Source organism: Dama dama, chromosome X (assembly GCF_033118175.1).
Source record: "Dama dama isolate Ldn47 chromosome X, ASM3311817v1, whole genome shotgun sequence".
Classification (NCBI taxonomy): domain Eukaryota; kingdom Metazoa; phylum Chordata; class Mammalia; order Artiodactyla; family Cervidae; genus Dama; species Dama dama.
This window is the reverse complement of record NC_083714.1, coordinates 56,976,763-56,999,714: the sequence shown is the minus strand read 5'-3', so window position 1 is coordinate 56,999,714 and position 22,952 is coordinate 56,976,763. Positions and strand designations below refer to the sequence as shown.

General features: G+C 38.0%; 1 protein-coding gene across 1 annotated transcript; it reads right to left on the bottom strand.

The window, feature by feature from the left end:
• Positions 1–4,270: 4,270 nt before the first annotated feature.
• Positions 4,271–19,091, bottom strand: LOC133052522 (heat shock transcription factor, Y-linked-like). The gene is made up of 2 exons (XM_061137459.1): positions 18,579–19,091; positions 4,271–4,957 (listed from the first exon to the last, which is right to left on the bottom strand). The coding sequence occupies exons 1-2, from the start codon at positions 19,089–19,091 to the stop codon at positions 4,271–4,273; spliced, it is 1,200 nt and encodes a 399-aa protein (XP_060993442.1).
• Positions 19,092–22,952: the final 3,861 nt, after the last annotated feature.

The window sequence follows — 22,952 nt, the reverse complement described above, 5'->3', positions numbered from 1 at the left end:
ATTGGTATTGGCAGTGCTTGGGAGATGGTTCAGATAGCATGTTAACTCTGTCATTGCACCTGGGATAATAACTGAGATTAAGGACAATTATTAAGAACACAGCTCTAGTCAGTTGCCTTCTTTTCTGCCTTCAAAATTTACTTCTCACAATGGCTTTTGAGAACTTTCCAGAGAAGAACTCCTGTGGAGTCATGTGGTGTCCTGAGATGGAAACATTAGCCCACATGCCCTTTGGACCAACAACCTTGGTCTTAGACAGAAGCAGGCACTGTCTCTGAATGTCTGCTAGAGCTGCCCATCTTCTGATGTATTAACATGCATGGTATGTGATCTTAGAAATGGGGTGAGAGGTCAACAAACTTATAGCTTCTCAGTCAAACTCTGTAATCCAATGAGCAGCATCTTTGATTTGTGCATCCTAGTCACTCTTAGGAATGCTTACAAAGGGTTACATACTGAGCATGGAAGCCGGTAGGTGACTGGATCCATTTTGACTTTGCCACTTGCCTTCTCTATGAACAGACAATTCCTCTCCTCTTAAAGTCACAGCTTGTGTCTTCAGATGAAGGTTGAGGATTGTGGAAGTGAGTGAATGCATGTGAAAGCCCCATAAAACTGAAGACAGGGAGTACACAGTTTTCCTCTTTGAATCAGATCTGAAGACTTCTGGCTTTACAGATTTGCACTATCAATACATCTCAAATATTCATAACATTTTGATTTGATGGTTGCCACCTAGAGTTGAAGCCCAGAAGTCCTGTATAGTCAGCATCTTAGCAGTGTGGCGGGGCTTGGACATTTAAGGTATTAGGTAAGAATGTGGGCCATGTTATATGTTATTCCTTCTATTTTAACTGTCTGTCTGATACACTTGGGAAGGGGGAAGGCAACTCCCACCATGTGGGAACAGAATTCCAGATTTCATCCTTAGTGTCATTTGATTCCTAAGAGTGTTCTTCATTATTGGTGAGTGTGCAGCCTCCATGCTCCCCATTAATTCTTCACAGTACATTCCTGGCTAAGAAGGAATGTAGTATCCTCTTACAGGAAGGACTTGGTTGAAACCCCAGGCATCTACTAAGCCTTCTCTGGTACTGCCATATTAGAAGGTGTGTGTTTTGTTATTGCCAGACATAATAGACCTCTAAGGTCCCACTTAACTTTTGCTGGGCTGATTGGGAGAGTACCACAGTTTTCAACTATGTTTGGATGGAGTAGCCTGGTTATTATGGAAATGGTTTCAACCTTTGAAACTCACCCATTTGTCTTGCACTTTGAAAAGAGAAAGTAGACTTTTGAATGGGCATTTTAATTTGTGCCTCTTGTATTTTTGAATTAACCATCTCTTCAGCCAAAATCTCTAACTTAAAAGTCAAAAAGAAAACCCAGACATACACTCACAAACACGCTCTTACTCTGATGAACACACACAAGCACAGTCACCATCTTATATGCTCAAAACACAATTAACAAAAGGAAAAGAAAACCCAAGGACTCACTGAAGGACACCTATGAACTGCACAGAAGTTCTCTGTAACTTGCTTGTAGGCTTAATGTTGGAAGTTATTTTGTAGTTGAATGATTTCCCTCTAGTGACATTTTAAATTACAATGTTTTAAAGGATATACCTTTGTTCTGCACTCCAGGGGATCTTAGGATATTTTGTTTGTAAGACTATTCTGTGATTTGCTAAAATGAAAATAATGTTGTAGGGTAACAAGACTGAAGACATATTGACCTCTTCAGGCCCTGCAGTTACACATTTACTTGTTACACTTTAAGCATCTGATTCCATCCTCTGACCTTCTCCTATCAATTTTTCTGCTTTTTGCTCCAATCTTCTGCATTTACCTCACTTAAATGTTCAATTTCACTTTTACTATTTTAGGCACCAATTATAAAATAAACAAAAAAATTAAAGGAAATTAAACTGAATTCATGTACAATGTTTACCTAATGTACTGAGCTATATTCTCTATAAGCTTTTGACAATTAAAGGTAGTGATATGCTAAAGCCATATGGAAATTGATCACCAAGGTAATGTATCATGCAACCAGGCTTCCTTTCGTAGGGCAATTGAGGTACAATTTAATAATGTTTTCAGGAGGGAACAAAAACAGTAGTTTGTAAACACGATATATTGGATGTCCTTATCCATGCCATTTCCAAGTTATCACAGAGGACTAAGTGGATTAAACCTGTTCTTTTTGAGAAGGACATGCCACTCAAACCAGAACATGAAAAGAAGTTAAAAGGGAGTGAGAAGGAATAATCAGTATATGGTAATGAAATAGAAGATATAATCACATTTAAGGTGATATTTCTCAAAGCAAGCAAATTTGACTACATACTTAGATGCCTGAAATCTAACACAAGGCCATTGGACTTTGTGTTTGAAGTGATAACTAAGGACACCAATTTCAATAGCTCTTACAGTTGCTGTAAAATGCTTACCTCTCTAAAGCATGGTATTCTCACCTACATTTAATGAAAGTTTTCAGTGAAAGAAAAAGAGTGTGCTGTGTGGACAACTCCCTTATCTACGCATATATTCCACAGATTTCACTGTCTGTTGGCTGCAAGAATGAGAACGGTGAACTTAACTTTGTGTTGTCCTATGTGGATTACCATAATAATACAGGGACATGACTTGATGTTGCCACCACTGTCTAAAGGAATGGCCACAAATTTGAGATTGCCAAGATTTCTAGGTAGTGTTCATGACAATCTGGATAGTCCAACAAGCACAGTCTGCTCAGAATATTTCATTGTGAAATATATAAAGGATTAGCATTTATTTTGATTCCTGCTTATTCCATGACTTTTCTAGATGATTAAATTGAATGATTCACCTTTTTTAAAATAGATATCTCTATAACTACTACTGAATTTTAGGGACCTGGGGCCTGAAGCAACATGCTTAGAATGGGCTCTTATAGACTGTAAACTTCATGAGAGCAGCAATCATTTTATAATTTGAATTACCACATGTGATATTCCTGTAAATATAATAAATATTTATCAACTTGGAAAAAATGTTCAGTAAATAGGAAAGGTTAATTATGATGCTAGTGCAGCTTATGGGATGTTGTTGAGTAATGTATATAGCATTTGATTGGTTATTACATTTCTTTATTAATAATTCAGTAAGTACTTTAAATGTGTCATGTTCAGGCTCTACATTTTAGCTGATGTGAAAGATACATAAAGAAAAGAGGGTAAAATATGTCGAAGACCTGTTATCTGTGCTTACCTTGATAGGAGGGCAAACAGAGTTTCCTTCCAACGCTAAGAAAGAGTTGAGGCAAAGTTGTGAGGTGGGGCTTAGCATGACTGAAAGTAGTTTGTGTGATTGTAACTCCAGCAGCCTAGTGTAACAGAAAGATAATGAAACAACAAAGGAAACAGATATGATGTCTTCATAGAAATTGTTAACCATACTGAGGTGCTGCAATCACCACAAGGAATTTATTCCATCTCTGTGGGAAGAGATAAGCAACATCTAAATATGCACTAGGAAATATAGGGTGGAATCTTGGTGGGAGGAAATAAAGGCATGCCTTAGGAGAGCAGAGCAAAAATGACCCTATATAATGCCTTGTATTATAAGGTAAAATACCTATCTTGTAAAGTGCCAATCTTGTGCTGACCATGGGCCAATTATTGACTATGTCATGTTATCTTTGGTATCCCAGTGATGGTATGATGGCGATCATGATTTTGGATATGCTACAACATCTATATTTTCATAGATGAAATGAATTTCTATAATGAGGACAATCTGTCTAACCTCTTAAGACTCTATCCAGTAACTCATAGAGTATTATGTAACTCAGAATACTCCACGGTATGTACTGTGCATTTGCATTTTTTTATTTTATTTGTATCCCTTCCTTCTCCCATACCTTCATAATTTAGACACCCATTCACTTCAGCAGGGATGATTTCAGAAATCAGTTTTGCAGTCTGTACCTCTTTTCCCTTTATTCTCATTTTCTTGCTCAGAAACAATTGATTAGCTGTCATTTACCTAGGATGCATAAAGAATGCTTCCTTGAACTAAAGAGTGTATAAAACAACATATTAATATAGCCAGACAATGAAATAAGGCCCCGTTTACTCATTTCAAAATAGAAAATGAAACTATGAAGATGAACATGTAACTTTATTGTTCAAATATGAGACTTGTAGGAATTTGTTGAAGTCTCCCACCATAAATTTTCATCTTCATTATGCTGCATAATCTGGCACATATTTGATAGATCAGTTTTAATTAGGATGGTTTTCATATAATGAAGATGTTTGATGAGTTGACTTTGAAAGAGAGGAAGCAGATGTATCACGGATCCTTGGCACTGGGGACCATGAATTGCCACTCTGTTGCAGGTTAGGAAAAGGACTGTCATAGGCTGACATATCACTGTACCTAACTGGAAATTTAGAAGGCTCCACCATCAGTCCAAAATAACTGCTCTGTAATGGAGATACGATGTGGTTCTGAGAAATAGAAGTAATTGTAGTGGTAACGTTCTCAATGAGGCCATTTGCTTGAGTGTAGCTGCTATGTGAGTGCCAATTTAAAATGCTCAACTGATTTAAAACAGCAGGTTGATCTATCACAATCTGTTCTGTTTGTCTAACTGATATTGATGATGGGGACGGAAAATCACACGGAGCTAGGGCACTTCTATTAGCAACTGTCTGCCTGGTATAAGGCTTCCGTATGAAAGGCACACTTAAACTTGTCGAGGCTGAAAATGCACTCTCCCCGCTAGTTTCAGGAAGAAAATTAGAGTTACAATCATCTATGTTGCCCCGTGCTTTAACATGCTTCTTCTTGTAATCTGGAACGAATGAAGATATTGGAGAGACATTTTTAATCCCAACTCTTCTTTTCACTCTTAGTAAAAGTTGGGGATAGCCTCTTTTGAAATTTGGATTATGATAGATTTGTATCTAAAATCAAAGGAGAGAATTATTTAGTTTCTTTATAAACCAAGGTAAAACTCACAAGCAAAACTAAACTATAAGCATTTATTCTTTTAATGATACAAATGAAATAGCATCAAATAAAATACCTCCATTAGTAGTTTTAACATCTTACATGTTAGAGAGAGGCGTTCTGAAGATGGCAGAAGAATAAGATGGGGAGACCACTTTCTGCCCCACAAATTCTTTGAAAGAACATTTGAAAGCTGAGCAAATTCCACAAAACAACTTCTGAATGCTGGCAGAGGACATCAAGTCCCCAGAATGGCAGCCCATTGTCTTTGAAAGGAGGTAGGAGAAAATATAAAAGATAAAAAGAGACACAAAAGATGTAGGGATGGAGATCTGTCCCAGGAAGGGAGTCTTAAAAGAGGAGAAGTTCCCAAACATTAGGAAACACTCTCACCAGTGGGTCTGTGGAGAGTGTTGGAATCTCAGAGGGCTACATAACTAGGAGAAAAACAAATAAATAAATAAATCCCACAGATTACATGCCTATCAGCAACTCCCAGTGCTCACATCCGCAACCAGCAAGTGTGGGCTGAACAGGGAGGTGCAGGCTGCATTGCTTAGGGTAAGGACAGAGCCTGAATTCCCTGAGGCAATCTGAGGGAACTAACATCAGACAGCAACCACAACTGTGTGATAGACAGAGAGAGAGAGAGAGAGAGTCAGAGAGAACTATCCCATGAAAAGCCCCAACCTAAGGCATGGTGAGGCCCGCTCACAGAACAAAGTACTGAGCAAATACCAGAGAAGAACTAGCCAGCTGCAGACCATCCCATCACCACTGGAGATGGGGAAACAAGCAGGGGCAGCTAGAGCCAGAAAGGGGCAATATCAGGCCCAGGGAGGCATCCTCTACCAAACTGCAAGCAGGCACCCAGTTGCTAACCAAGACTTCTTGGGATTCTGGATGGTTGACATCAGCCGGGAGGGTCACGGCCAGAGATCAGTTCCCCTGAAGAGACTTACGGCACACCTGAGACAGGCACGCCCGCTGCCACCAGGAAACCAAGCGGCTGGGACCAGGGAGGTGATAAGATGCACCCCCCACCTGGGGAGACTACTAGAAGCACCTGGTCGCCTGAGCTGCTGGGACCTGGGAAGGGCACAAAACACAGGCCCAACCGAGTCCACGCCTTTGTGGAGTACCCGAGAACCTTACCTGAGTGGCTTAGACCTGGGAAGTGCACACAACCCAGGGCCCGCTTCAGACAGTGCACTAGCAGAAGCAACATAGATCCTGAGAAGTATAAACTGGGAAAGTGCACGCACCCTGAGCTGGGGCAAACCCAATGTGGCCGAGTCTTCGAGCATTTCCCACGCCAGTGATATTTCTTTACAGTGTTCCTCCCTCCCCACAGCACGACTGAACAAGTGAGCCTAAATACTGACCACTTTTTCCCCCTTGTGTCAGGGTGGAAATTAGACACTGAAGAGACCAGCAAATAGAAGAAACTAAAATAAACAGAGGGAACCGCTCTGGAAGTGATAGGTGCAACAGATTAAAACCCTGTAGTTAGCACCGACTGCATTGGAAGGGGCCTATAGGTCTTGAGAAGTATAAACCAGATCAAGGAACTATCTCAAACTGAACTGACCCCACACTGCCTGCAACAGCTCCAGAGAAATTCCTAGATATATTTTTACTTTTACCATTGTTTAAGTTATTAGAGTCCTCTATTACTCCCTAATTTTCATTTTTACAACCTACTATTACCTTGCCAAAAAAGACCCTATTTTAAAAGCAAACTTCATATATATATTTTATAATTTTTGTGACTTTTCTTTAATACTGCATTTTTGAGAGTCTAACCTCTACTCTAGATTTTTAATCTTTGCTTTTTGGTACTTATTATCAATTTTGTGCTTTAAGAACCCAATCTTCAGTACCCATTTTAACTTGGGAGTGTGATTACAGCCTTGATTGCTCTCGTCCCCTTTTAACTCTCCTTTTTCTCCACCAGGTCGCCTCTATCTCTTGCCTCCCCCTTCTCATCTCTACCGAACTATGTGAATCATTTTGTGTGTTCCAGGCTGTGGAGAACACTTAGGTAACTGATTACTGGCCGGATCTATCCCTCTCCTTTTGACACCCCCTTTTCTCTTCCTGGTCACCTCTGTCTCCTTCCTCCCTCTTCTCTTCTCTGTGTAACTGTAAACCCCACTGGGGTGCCCAGACTGTGGAGAGTACATAGAGTATTGATTACTGGATAGCTTTCTCTCTCCCCTTTTGAGTCCTTTATCTCTACCTCTATCTCCTCTTCCTCTATCTCTATCTCCCTACCTACCTCTAACTCCCTTTTCCCTCTTCTCATCTCCATGTTACTCTGTGAACCTCTCTGGGTGTCCCTCACTGTGGAGAAGCTTTTCATCATTAACCTAGATGTTTTATCATCAGTGCTGTATAGGTGGAGAAGTCTTGTGGCAACTGTAAGAATAATACTGAAAACCAAAGGGAGGAGGCTTAAGTCATCCAACCCCACCCACCGGGAGAAACCTCCACAATAAAAAGGAACCACAGGCCACCAGAACACAGAAAGGTCACTCCAAACACAGCAATCTAAACTGATGAAAAGGCAGAGAAATACCCAACAAGTAAAGGAACATGAAAAATGCCCACCAAGTCAAACAAAAGAGGGGAGATAGGGAATCTACCTGAAAAAGAATTTAGAATAATGATAATAACAATGATCCAAAATCTTGAAAACAAAATGGAGTGACACATAAATAGCCTGGAGACTAGGATTGAGAAGATACAAGAAATGTTTAACAAGGACCTAGAAGAAATAAAAAAGAGTCAGTATATAATGAATAATGCAATAAATGAGATCCAAAACACTCTGGAGGGAACCAAGAGTAGAATAATGGAGGCAGAAGATAGGATAAGTGAGGTAGAAGATGAAATGGTGGAAATAAATGAAGCAGAGAGCAAAAAAGAAAAAAGAATCAAAAGAAATGAGGACAACCTCAGGGAACTCTGGGACAATGTGAAATGCCCCAACATACGAATCATAGGAGTCCCTTAATAAGAAGACAAAAAGAAAGGCCATGAGAAAATACTCGAGGAGATAATAGCTGAAAACTTCCCTAAAATGGGGAACGAAATAGTTACACAATTCCTAGAAATCCAGAGAGTCCCAAACATGATAAACCCAAGGTGAAACACCTAAAGACACTTATTAAACAAATTAACAAAGATCAAACACAAAGGACAAATATTAAAAGCAGCAAGGGACAAACAACAAATAACACACAAAGGGATTCCCGTAAGGATAACAGCTGATTTATCAATAAAACTCTTCAGGCCAGAAGGGAATGGCAGGACATACTTAAAGTAAGGAAAGAGAATAAACTACAAACCAGATTACTGTACCCAGCAAGGATCTCATTCAGATATGAAGGAGAATTGAAAAGCTTTACAGACAAGCAAAAGCTGAGCGAATTCAGCACCACCAAACCAGCTCTTCAACAAATGCTAAAGGATCTTCTCTAGACAGGAAACACAGAAAGCTTGTATAAAAGCGAACCCAAAACAACAAAGTAAATGGCAACGGGAGCATACCTATCAATAATTACCTTCAATGTAAATGGGCTGAATGCCCCAACCAAAAGACAAAGCCTGGCTGAATGGATACAAAAACAAGACCCCTATATATGCTGTCTTCAAGAGACTCACCTCAAAACAAGGGACACATACAGACTGAAAGTGAAGGGATAGGAAAAATTATTTCAAGCAAATGGAGACCAAAAGAAAGCTGGAGTCACAATACTCATATCAGATAAAATAGATTTTAAAATAAAGACTGTGAGCCACTATGGAAAACACTGTGGAGATTTCTTAAAAAACTGGAAATAGAACTGTCATATGACCCAGCAATCCCACTCCTGAGCATACACACCAAGGAAACCAGATATGAAAGAGACACATGTACCACTGTGTTCATCGCAGCACTGTTTATAATAGAAAGGACATGGAAACAACATAGATGCCCATCAGTAGACGAATGGATAAGGAAGCTGTGGTACATGTACACTATGGAATATTACTCAGCCATTAAAAAGAATTCATTTGAATCAGTTCTAATGAGATGGATGAAACTGAAGCCCATTATACAGAGTGAAGTAAGCCAGAAAGATAAAGACCAATGCAGTATACTAATGCATATTATGGAATTTTAGAAGATGATAATGAAACAGAAAAAGAGACACAGATGTATAGAACAGACTTTTAGATTCTGTGGGAGAAGGCGAGGGTGGGATGTTTAGAGAGAACAGCATTGAAACAAGTATACTATCAAGGCTGAAACAGATCACCAGCCCAGGTTGGATGCATGAGACGGGTGCTCAGGTCTGGTGCACTGGGAAGACCCAGAGGGATGAGATGTAGAGGGAGGCGGGAGGGGGGATCAGAATGGGGAACACATATAAATCCGTGGCTGATTCATGTCAATGTATGGCAAAAACCACTGCAATATTGTAAAGTAATTAGCCTCCAATGAATAAAAATAAATCAGAAAAAAATTAAATAAATAAATAAATAAAGGCTGTGAAAAGAGACAAAGAAGGACACTACATAATGATCAAAGGATGAATCCAAGAAGAAGATATAACAATTATAAATATATATGCACCCAACATAGGAGGACCACAATATGTAAGGCAAATGCTAATGAATATGAAAGGGGAAATTAACAATAACACAATAATAGTGGGAGACTTTAAAACCCCACTCACACCTATGGATAGATATACTAAATAGAAAATTAACAAGGAAACACAAACTTTAAATGACACAATGGACGAGCTAGACCTCATTGATATCGATAGGATATTGCACCCAAAACAATCAATTTCACCTTTTTCTCAAGTGCACACGGAACCTTCTCCAGAATACATCACATCCTGGGCCACAAATCTAGCCTTGGGAAATTCAAAAAAATTGAAATCATTCCAGCCATCATTTCTAACCACAATGCAGTGAGACTAGATCTCAATTACAGGAAAAAAAAACTATTAAAAATTCAAACATATGGAGGCTAAATAACAGGCTTATGAATAACCAACAAATTATAGAAGAAATAAAAAAAGAAATCAAAATATGCATAGAAACGAGTGAAAATGAAAACACAACAACCCCAAACCTATGGGACACTGTAAAAGCAGTGCTTAGGGGAAGGTTCAGAGCATTACAGGCTTACCTCAAGAAACAAGAAAAAAGTAAAATAAATAACCTAGCTCTACACCTAAAGCAACTAGAGAAGGAAGAAATGAAGAACCCCCGGGTTAGTAAAAGGAAGGAAATATTAGACATTAGGGTAGAAATAAAAGCAAAAAAAAAAAAAAAAAGAGAGAGAGAGAGAGACCATAGCAAAAATCAACAAAGCTAACAGCTGGGTCTTTGAGGAGATATACGAAATTGACAAACTGTTAACAAGACTCATTAAGAAACAAATGGAGAAGAACCAAACCTACAAAATTAGAAAGGAAAATGGAGAGATCACAACAGACAACACTGAAATACAAAGGACCATAAGAATTTGCTAACAGCAGCTCTATGCCAATAAAATGGAAAACTTGGAAGAAATGGACAAATTCCTAGAAAAGTATAACATCCCAAAACTGAACCAGGAAGAAACAGAAGATCTTAACAGACACATCACAAGCATGGAAATCGAAATTGTAATCAGAAATCTTCCAGCACACAAAAGCCCAGGACCAGACGGCATCACAGCTGAATTCTACCAAAAATTTAGAGAAGAGCTAACACCTATCTTACTCAAACTCTTCCAGAAAACTGCAGAAGAAGGTAAACTTCCAAACTCATTCTATGAGGCCACCATCACCCTAATCTAAAACCAGACAAAGATGCCACAAAAAAAGGAAAACTACAGGCCAATATCACTGATGAACATAGATGCAAAAATCCTTCACAAAATTCTAGCAAACAGAATCCAACAACATATGAAAAAGATCATACATCATCACCAAGTAGGCTTTATCCCAGGAATGCAAGGAGTCTTTAATATCCACAAATCAATCAATGTCATACACCATATTAACAAATTGAAAGATAAAATCCATATGATTATCTCAATAGATGCAGAAAAAGCCTTTGACAAAATTCAACATCCATTTATGCTAAAAACTCTCCAGAAAGCAGGAATAGAAGGAACATGCTGCTACTGCTAAGTCACTTCAGTCGTGTCTGACTCTGTGTGACCCCATCCCTGGGATTCTCCAGGCAAGAACACTGGAGTGGGTTGCCATTTCCTTCTCCAATGCATAAAGGTGAAAAGTGAAAGTGAAGTCGCTCAGTCATGTCTGACTCCTCGTGACCCCATGGACTGCAGCCTACCAGGCTCCTCCATCCATGAGATTTTCCAGGCAAGAGTACTGGAGTCGGGTGCCATTGCCTTCTCCGAGAAGGAACATATTGAAACATAATAAAAGCTATACATGACAAACCCACAGCAAACATTATCCTCAATGTTGAAAACTTGAAAGAATTTGAAGGCATTTCCCCTAAAACCAGGAACAAGACAAGTGTGCCCACTCTCACCACTACTATTCAACATAGATTTGGAAGTTTTGCCCACAGCAATCAGAGCAGAAAAAGAAATCAAACGAATCCAGATAGGAAAAGAAGAAGTGAAACTCTCACTGTTTGAAGATGACATGATCCTCTACATAGAAAACCCTAAAGACTCTACCAGAATTACTGGAGCTAATCAATGAATATAGTAAAGTTGCAGTAATAAAATTAACACACAGAAACCCTTTGCATTCCTATACACTAACAATGAATAAACAGAAAGAGAAATTAAGGAAATAATAACATTCACAATTAAAACAAAAAGAATAAAATATTTAGGAGTATATCTACCAAAAGAAACAAAAGACCTATACATAGAAAACTATAAAACACTGATGAAATAAATCAAAGAGGACACAAACAGATGGAGAAATATACCATGTTCATGGAATGGAAGAAGCAATATTGTCAAAATGACTATACTAGCCAAAGAAATCTATAGATTCAATGCAATCCCTATCAAGCTACCAATGGTATTCTTCACAGAACTAGACCAAAGAATTTCACAATTTGTATGGAAATACAAAAAACCTCGAATAGCCAAAGCAATCTTGAGAAAGAAGAATGGAACTGGAGGAATCAACCTGCCTGACTTCAAGCTCTACTACAAAGCTACAGTCATCAAGACAGTATGGTACTGGAACAAAGACAGAAATATAGATCAATGGAACAAAATAGAAAGCCCAGAGATAAATCCACGTACCTGTGGACACCTTATCTTCCAAAAAGGAGGCAAGAATATACAATGGAAAAAAGACAACCTCTTTAACAAGTGGTGCTATGAAAACTGGTCAACCATTTGTTAAACAATGAAACTAGGACACTTTTTAACACCATACACAAAAATAAACACAAAATGGATTAAAGATCTAAATGTAAGACCAGAAACTAAAAAGCTCGTAGAGGAGAACATAGGCAAAACACTCTCCAACATAAATCACAGAAAGATCCTCTATGACCCACCTCCCAGAATATTGGAAATAGAAGCAAAGATAAACAAATGGGACCTAACTAAATTTAAAAGCACTTGCACAACAAAGGAAACTATAAGCAAGGTGAAAACACAGCCTTCAGAGTGGGAGAAAATAATAGCAAATGAAGAGACAGACAAAGGATTAATCTCAAAAATATACAAGCAACTCCTGCAGCTCAATTCCAGAAAAATAAATGACCCAATCAAAATATGGGCGAAAGATCTAAACAGACATTTTTCCAAAGAAGACATATAGATGTCTAACAAACACATGAAAAGATGCTCAACATCACTCATTATCAGAGAAATGTAAATCAAAACCTCAATGATGTAAAATTACACACCAGTCAGGATCGCTGCTATCCAAAAGTCTACAAGTAATAAATGCTGGAGAGGGTGTGGAGTAAAAGGAGCCCTCTTCAACTGTTGTTGGGAATGCAAACTAGTACAGCCACTATGGAGAACAGTATGGAGACTCCTTAAAAACCTGGAAATAGAACTTCCATATGACCCAGCAATTCCACTCCAGGGCATACACACTGAGGAAACCAGATCTGAAAGAGACACGTGTACCCCTATGTTCATCCTAGCACAGTTTATAATAGCCAGGACATGGAACCAACCTAGATGTCCATCAGCAGACGAATGGATAAGGAAGCTGTGGTACATATACACCATGCAATATTACTCAGGCATTAAAAAGAATTCATTTTAATCAGTTCAAATGAGATGAATGAAACTGGCATCCATTATACAGAGTGAAGTAAGCCAGGAAGATAAAGACCAATACAGTATTCTCATGCATATATATGGAATTTTAAAAGATGATAATGATAACCCTATATGCAAAACAGAAAAAGAGACACAGATGTACAGAACAAAATTTTAGACTCTGTGGGAGAAGGTGAGGGTGGAATGTTCTGAGAGAATAAAATTGAAACAGTATACTATCAAGGGTGAAACAGCTCACCAGCCCAGGTTGGATGCATGTGACAACTGCTCAGAGCTGGTGCAATGGGAACACCCAGAGGGATGGGATGGAGAGGGAGGCAGGAGGGGGGATCAGGATGGGGAACACATGTAAACCCGTGGCTGATTCATGTCAATGAATGGCAAAAACCACTACAGTACTGTAAGGTAATTAGCCTCCAACTAATAAAAATAAGTGTAAAAATTAAAGCAGCAAGGGAGAAACAACAAATAAGAGACATTCGTGTTCCCATAAGGATAGCAGCTGATCTTTTAATAGAAACTCTTCAGGCCAGAATGGAATGGCAAGACACACTTAAAGTAATGAAAGAGAAAAACCTACAACCCAGATTATTATACCCAGAAGGATCTCACTCAATTATGAAGGAGAAATCAAAAGCTTTACAGACATGCAAAAGCTGATAGAATTCAGCACCATCAAACCAGCTCTCCAACAAATGCTAAAGGATCTTCTCTAGACAGGAAAATCAGAGAGGATATCTAAATTCAAACCCAAAATAACAAAGTAAATGGCAATGGGATCTTACTTATCAATAATTACCTTCAATGTAAATGGGTTGAATGCCCCAACCAAAAGACAAAGACTGGCTGAATGGATGCAAAAGCAAGACCCTTATATATCTTGTCTACAAGAGATCCACCTCAAAACAAGGGACACATACAGACTGAAAGTGAAGGGTTGGAAAAAGATATTCCATGAAAATAGAGACAAAAAGAAAGCAGGAGTAGCAATACTCATATCAAATAAAATAGACTTTAAAATAAAGGCTGTGAAAAGAGGCAAAGAAGGACACTACATAATGCTCAAAGCATCAATCCAAGAAGAAGACATAAAAATTATAAATATATATGCACCCAACAAAGGGGCACCACAATATGTAAGGCAAATGCTAACAAGTATGAAAGGGGAAATTAACAATAACACAATAATAGTGGGAGACCTTGACATCCCACTCACACCTATGGATATGTCAGCTAAACAGAAAATTAACAAGGAAACACAAACTTTAAATGATACAATGGACCAGTTAGACTTAATTGATATCTGTAAGACATTTCACCACAAAACAATGAATTTCACCTTTTTTCTCAAGTGCACATGGATCCTTCTCCAGGATAGATCACATCCTGGGCCACAAATCTAGCCTCGGTAAATTCAAAAACATTGAGATCATTCCAAGCAGCTCCAGACCACAATGCAGTAAGATTAAATGTCAATTACAGGAGAAAAAATATTAAAAATTCCAACATATGGAGGCTGAACAACACGCTTCTGATTAACCAACAAATCACAGAAGAAATAAAAAAGAAATCAAAGTATGCATAGAAATGAATGAAAATGAAAACACAACAACCCCAAACCTATGGGACACTGTAAAAGCAGTGCTTAGGGGAAGGTTCATAGCAATACAGGCTTAACTCAAGAAAGGGGAAAAAAGTCAGATAAATAACCTAACTCTACACCTAAAGTAACTAGAAACGGAGGAAATGAAGAACTCCAGAGTAAGTAGAAAGAAAGAAATAATAAAACAGAGCAGAAATAAATGCAAAAGAAACAAAACAGACTATAGCAAAAATCAACAAAGCTGAAAGCTGGTTCTTTGAGGAGATAAATAAATTTGACAAACCACTGGCCAAACTCATCAAGTTAAAAAGGGAGAAGAATCAAATTTAAAAAAATTAAAAATGAAAATGGAGAAATCACAAGAGACTATACAGTAATGAAGGACCATAAGAAACTACTGTCAGCAACTATATGCCAATAAAATGGACAACTTGAAGAAATGGACAAATTCTTAGAAAAGTACAACTTTCCAAAACTGAATGAGGAAGAAATGGAAAATGTAACAGACCCATCACAAGCACAGAAATAAAAATCATAATGAGAAATCCTTCAGTAAACAAAAGCCCAGGAACAGATGGCTTCACAGCTGAAAAAATTTAGAGAACTAACACCTATCCTACTCAAACTCTTCCAGAAAATTGCAGAGGAATGTAAACTTCCAAACTCATTCTAATAGGCCACCATCACCCTAATATCAATAGCAGACAAAGATGCCACAAAAAAAGAAAACTACAGACCAATATGACTGAGGAACATAGAAGCAAAAATGTTTAACAAAATCCTATCAAACCGAATCCAGCAACATGTTAAAAAATAATACATCATGACTAACTGGGCTTTATACCAGGGATGAAATTATTCTTTAATACTCACAAATTAATCAATGCAATACACCACATTAACAAATTGAAAAATAAAAACCATATGATTATCTCAATAGCTGCAGAGAAATCCCTTGACAAAATTCAATATCCATTTATGATTAAAAAACCCTCCAGAAAGCAGGAATAGGAGGAACATACCTCAACATAATAAAAGCTATATATGACAAACCCACAGCAAACATTATCCTCAGTGTTCAAAAACTGAAAGCATTTCCCCTAAAGGAAATGTTCCTAAAGGAACAAGACGGGTGCCCACTCTGGCCACTACTATACAACATAGTTTTGTAAGTTTTGGCTATAGCAATCAGGGCAGAAAAAGAAATAAAAGTATTCCAGATAGGAAAAGAAGAAGTAAAACTCTGTGTGCAGATGACATGATCCTCTACATAGAAAACCCTAAATACTCCACCAGAAAATTACCAGATCTAATCAATGAATATAGTAAAGTTGCAGGATACATAATTAAGACACAGAAATCCCTTGCATTCCTATACACTAACAGTGAGAAAACAGAAAGAGAATTTAAGGAAGCAATTCCATCCACCATTACAACGAAAAGAACAAATACTTAGAAATACATCTACCTAGGGAAACAAAAGACATATATATATATAGAAACAGTTAACCACTGATGAAAGAAATCATAGAGGACACAAATAGATGGCAAAATATACCATGTTCATGGATTCGAAGAACCAATATAGTGAAAATGAGTTTACTACCCAAAGATATCTATAGATTCAATGCAATCCCGATCAAGCTACCAATGGTATTCTTCACAGAACTAGACCAAAGAATTTCACAATTTGTATGGAAATACAAAAAACCTCGAATAGCCAAAGCAATCTTGAGAAAGAAATGGAATTGGAGGAATCAACCTGCCTGACTTCAGGTTACACTACAAAGCTGCAGTCATCAAGACAGTATGGTACTGGCACAAAGACACAAATATAGAACAATGGAACATAATGGAAAACCCAGAGATAAATCCACGCACCTATGGACACCTTATCTTTGATAAAGGAGGCAGGATCTACAATGGAGAAAAGACAACTTCCTTAATAAGTGGTGCTGGCAAAACTGATCAACCACTTGTAAAAGAATGAAACTAAAACACTTTCTAACACCATACATAAAAAATAAACTCAAAATGTATGAAAGATTTAAATGTAAGACCAGAAACTATAAAACTGCTAGAGGAGAACATAGGCAAATCACTCTCCGACATAAATCACAGCAGAACCCTCTGTGACCTACCTCCAATAGTAATGGAAAATAAGGCAAAAATAAACAAATAGCACCTAATTAAACTGAAAAGCTTTTGCACAACGAAGGAAACTATAAGCAAGGTGAAAAGACAGCCTTCAGAATGGGAGAAAATAATAGCAAATGAAGCAGCTGACAAAGAATTAATCTCAAAAATATGCAAACAACATTTGCAGCTCAATTCCAAATACATAAACGACCCAATCAAAAAACAGGATAAAGAACTAAACAGACATTTCTCCAAAAAAGACATGCAGATGGCTAACAAACACATGAAAAGATGCTCAACATCACACTTTATCAGAGAAATGCAAATCAAAACCACAATGAGGTACCATCTTACGTCAATCAGAATGACTGCTATCCAAAAGTCTACAAACAATAAATGCTGGAGAGGCTGTGGAGAAAAGGGTACCCTCTCAAACTGTTGGTGGGAATGCAAACTAGTACAGCCACTCTGGATAACAGTGTGGAGATTCCTTTAAAAACTGGAAATAGAACTGCCATATGACCCAGCAATCCCACTGCTGGGCATACACACTGAGGAAACCAGAACCGAAAGAGACACTTGTACCCAAATGTTCATCACAGGACTGTTTAAAATAGCCAGGACATGGAAGCAACCTAAATTTCCATCAGCAGACAAATGGTTAAGAAAACGGTGGTACATGTACACAATGGAATATTACTCAGCCATTATAAAGAATACATTTGAATCAGTTCTAATGAGGTGGATGAAACTGGAGCCTTAGGGTGAATTAACCCAGAAAGGAAAACACCAATACAGTATACCAAAGCATATATGTGCAATTTAGAAAGATGGTAATGATAACCTTATATGTGAGACAGCAAAAGAGGCACACATGTAAAGAACAGTCTTTTCGACTCTGTGGGAGAAGGCAAGGTGGGATGAATTGAGAGAATAGCATCAAAACTTGTATATTAACATATGAGAAACAGATCGCTAGTCTAGGTTCAATACATGAGCACAGTGCTCATTGCTGGTGCCCTGGGATGACCCAGAGGGATGGGATGGGGAGGGAGGTGGGAGAGGAGTTCAGGATGGTGAACACATGTACATTCATGGCTGATTCGTGTCATGTATGGCAAAACCACTACAATATTCTAATGTAATTAGCCTCCAATTAAAATTTAAAATATAATTAAAAAAACATCAAAGCATAAGCATTATAAAAAAAAAACCTTACATGTTAGAAGCAATTATGATCCTCAAGTAAAAAAATGTTGTAAATATATACAGTAAATACCAAGTAAAAATATGTTGTAAACATATATAGTCAATCCCACTTTAATTAGCTTCAGGACTTGTATCTGGTTTCAAGTTGCTAGGAATGTTTGTTAAATATCAAATATTTTAACCACTAGCTGTTCTCAACTTCAAAAAATAAAGCTTTTCAACAGTTTGTTATCTCAATTTTAAATTCAGTTTTAGCTACATATGTGAACATGCTTTCTAGGTTACATGATTTAATCTTACATATTGCCAATAATAAGTGAAAAGTTTGGAATACCTTGCTCAAAACAGAGACATTGTTTTCTTCTTCCAGAAAGTCAGCTAGTGAAGCAGATCTTTGAAATGTTTGTTGCTTTTTTCTAAACCCATAAAGGTTAAGCTGTCGAACTATACTTTTCACACTACGAGTTTCAAATATTCTGAAAGGGGCCTTTCTTTCTAAGACTTCTTTCTTGAAGACTTCTTCATTGATCACTATAGAAGTGCCACTCTCATCCCACTGAATAGATTTAAACTGATCACTTTCAACTATCTTCCAAAGTTTTTGAGGAAAATTGAGTGAAAGAAAATCGTTCAATTCATCTGTCTCAGAGACAGAAAATGTGTAACGTGGCATTTTTAACACTACTTCCTCAAACAAAGCCTGAAAGGCTGCTTCTTCAATGATAGATCTCAAAACTGAGTCCTCAGTATGTGTGTAATCACACAAAGGGGATCTAATGGTGGTTTCTGAACCAGTTGATTCATCTCTAGGAAGCACATCTTGAATTTCTGGAGAAAAATGTGCCATTTCAAAGAAATATTTCCTCAGATACTTTTCTTATCTGTCTGATTTTACACTCCGCATCTTCAAATGCTGCCTGGCTGGCCTACAGAGATAAACTTTCTAGACCATCACAGTGATTCTCAAAGTCAAAAAGCTGTGACATCACAAAGTCACTGGTCTCCTAGCAATTGAAGGGTAGCTGTGACATCACAAAGTCACTGGCTTTAGCAATTGAAGGGTAATGTTCAACCAGTGTCTACTTCTGTATCAACTTAAATACAGGCTGCTTACATAAATAGTAACCAAAAATGTGAAACCTGAAAAATCTCATTCCTAAAGAATATTTACACAGAAAAATCACATCAATAAATCTACTTGGTTCCTGAAACAAAAGTGATTTATCACTCTTCTATACACACATTCTTATTATTCAGTACTGTTACCAAACCAAACTTGGGTCTGCTCGCTTCTGTGCAATAAAGTCAATCAACTGACTGTGCCTTGCAGTGAAAGCAAGTGTAATGATTATTGTAGGACCAAGTAAGGCGTCCTAGCAGCTGGTGATTAAAAGACCAGCTTTCAGGGGAAGGATTTAATGACAGAGTCAGGGTAGGCCATGGGGTGTGTGATCAGTTTTAGGACATTCTACTATGGCCTGTTACTGAGGATATTGGGAGACAACATCATTGACCGGCTAGTTCCATCTACTATGTGGTCTATGTACTTAAATTTCAGCCTGGTTGGGGATTTAGCATCTCTAAAACTGTGCACAGGATATTGTTCAGAATATTATCTATGGCCCTTGAGGAGGAACTAAAGATCCTTGACTTTGCTTAATGGCTAAATCCTTATTATTTTATATTGCTTGATTATTTTCCATTGTTTCTGCCTTTTCTAACTTCTCTGATTAAAATTACTCTTGGAACATGAGGAGGTCTACGATCCCCTATGTCTCTCTCTTTCTTTCATACTTTTCAATCTAAAGAAGAGACTGCTTAGAACAAGAAAAGACATACAGTATTGGACTTAGAGGTTGATCTTAAATGTGACAGAAAATCTCAGTGGCAGGTTCAATTTCTGTTTTCAGTGTCCTGCCCCTCACCACCAAATCACTGAGCAAGTGAAAATGAATAAGAGGCTTCCACACCCTTGTTCATGTTGAAAACCAGACAGTGGAAATGCTTTCAAATAGAAGAAGAAAATATTAGCAAAGAAGTGTAAACCGAAACATGGGTGACAGGTTCAGTGGAATAACAGTCTGTAGTTAATGCCAAGACTGTTCACTTGAGGGGCAACAGTAGCCTTTCACATGTACAAGCTTCAAGAGACTATCTGCCAATATACTGACACCATAAAGCACAAAACAACTTCTTAGAAATTCGGAGATCTATTTCTATAATTATGATTTCTTTAACTTTTAAAACTTTTAGTGCTTTAATATTCCCTAAACTTTAATTTCTATTGACTATTATTACCTTTCTAAAAAATAAACATAAATCTATTTTTTAAACATTTTTTATATATATGAGAATGACTTTGGCCTCTTTTGTTACACTACTTCAATGAGTCTAAATTTTATTTTTGGTTGTTTATTTCTGCTTTCTTAAAATGGTCATCAACATTGTAGCTTTAGAAACAACATCTTTAGGATCTGCTTTCACTTAGGGATTTGTTTCCTGAGTTGATTGTTCTCTCCCCTTTTGACTCTCCCTTTCTCCCCCTAGGCACCTCTATCTTCCTCCTCCTTTTTCTCTGCTCTATGTAATTCTGTGAATCCTTTTGACTGTTTCTGGATGAGGAGAGTTGTGTCAACATTAACCTAGGGATTTTAACTTCTGTATTGTGTGGATGTGGATTTTTGATGCTACTGTAACTTGGGGACAGAAACCAGAGGCCAGGCCGTTGATTCCAGAACTTTAGATCACCATAGAACCCTTGACCTCAGGGAACATTAAAGGACAGGCACACACCCCAGAGTTTCCATGCCTACATGGAAAGTAAGCTCCAGGCTTGAGGCAGCAAGTCCAGTACAAGAGACCCCACACCTATTCTTCAGCAAAACAGAAACATGACAGTGAATATTATGAAAGGGGCTGCCTGAAACCATGCCAAACCCACAAACACCCCAAAGCACAATTCTGGAAAATTCACTGCACTCCAGAGAGAAGAGATCCAGATCCGCCTGGCAGTGCACACACACACATTCCCCGAAGCCTTAAACCTTGACAAGTCACTGGCCCAATCCCATCCACAAAGGTCAGGTTCCACAATGAAGTGGAATCATACCCCTTTATAAGACTTCAGAAGGGGGACCCAAACCACGCAAGCTCAAGAAAATGAAAAGGGAGAGAAACATTCAGCTGGTGAAGGTACATGATAAAAAGCCACCAAAACAAACAAAAGAAGAGGAGATAGGAAGTCTTCCTGAAACGAATTCAGAATAATGAGAATAAAGATGACCAAATATTCAAAGCTAAGAGGAGTCACCAGTAAATACACTGGAGGCCCGGACTGAGAAGAAATAAACATGTTTACCACGGATCTAGAAGAAATAAAGAAGAGTCAAGCAGTAATAATCAATGCAGTAACTGAGATTAACAGCACTCTGGAAGGAACCAACAGTAGAGTAAATGAGACAGAGAAATAATTAAATACCTGGAGGTAGAAACGAGGAAATAGATGAAACACAGTGGAGTGTGCAGAAAGAAAGAAAGAAAGAAAGACACACATAAAGCTCTGAGACATCCGGGGCAATGATCAATGCCTCACGATGAGAAACCAGATGGAGAAAACCAAATGGAGAAACCAGATGGAGAAATCAGACGTCCAGAAGGAGAAAACAACAACAACAAAAAAAGGGGGGGGGGGGCGTACATGGAAAATTCTTGAGGAGGTAAAAGTTGAAACCACTCTTACATGAGTCAAGATGCAAGAAATGGAACCAGACATGGAACAATTAACCATTTCATAACTGGGAAAGGAGAGGGACAAACCAGTTCATAACTCTGCTTATGTGAAACATATGTGGAGAATACTATGAAAATACCAGGTGAATGAATCACAAGCTGACATCAAGGTTGTTGGGAGAAACATCAACAACCTCAGATATACAGATGGTAAGACAGAAAAAAAAAATAGAAAGTGGAGAGGAAGTAAAGAGCCTCATGATGAGGGTGAAAGAGGAGAGTGAAAAATCTTGCTGAAAACTCAACATTCATAAAAACAGAGATCAGGGCATCTGGTAACATCATTATTCAGCAAATAGAAGGGGTAAATGTGTGGAAACTGTGACAAGCTTAATTTGCTTTGGCTCCAAAATCACTAAGAATGGTGACTGCAGTCATCAAATTAAATGTCACTTGCTTGTTGATGTGTGTGATCTATGACACACCTAGACATTGCATTAACAAGAAGAGACATCACCTTACTAAATTCTCAGTAAATAAGAAAGGTCAATTATGGTAATAGTGGAGGCTATGGGATGTTGCTGAGTAATGCATATAGCTTTTGATTGGTTATTACATCTCTTTATTGCTAATTCAGTAAGGATGTAAAATACATCATTTGGCAGGCACTAAGTCTTAACTGATGTGCAAGATACATAAGGAAACTTGGGTAGACACGAAACATAGAAGAATCTGATACATGTGAATAACTTGGTAGGTAGGCAAACAGGTTCTTTCCAATTCCATACGAGAGTTTAGGAAACATTGTGAAATGTGGCTTAGCATGACTGAAAATATTTAGCCTGATTGTAGCTCTAGAAGTTCAGTGAAACAGATAGATAATGAAGCTACTAAGGGAAAGAGATGTCATGTCTTCCAAGAACTGGTTAACCATGATGAGATGCTGCATTCACCACAAGGATTTAAGTCTTTCTTTCAG

Coding starts and splice junctions, on each gene's coding strand:
- LOC133052522 (XM_061137459.1), bottom strand. CDS start 19,091: ATGGCACATTTTTCTCCAGAAATTCAAGATGTGCTTCCTAGAGATGAA. Junction 4,958..18,578: donor ATGTCTCTGTTTTGAGCAAG/GTATTCCAAACT, acceptor CTTTGATTTTAG/ATACAAATCTATCATAATCC.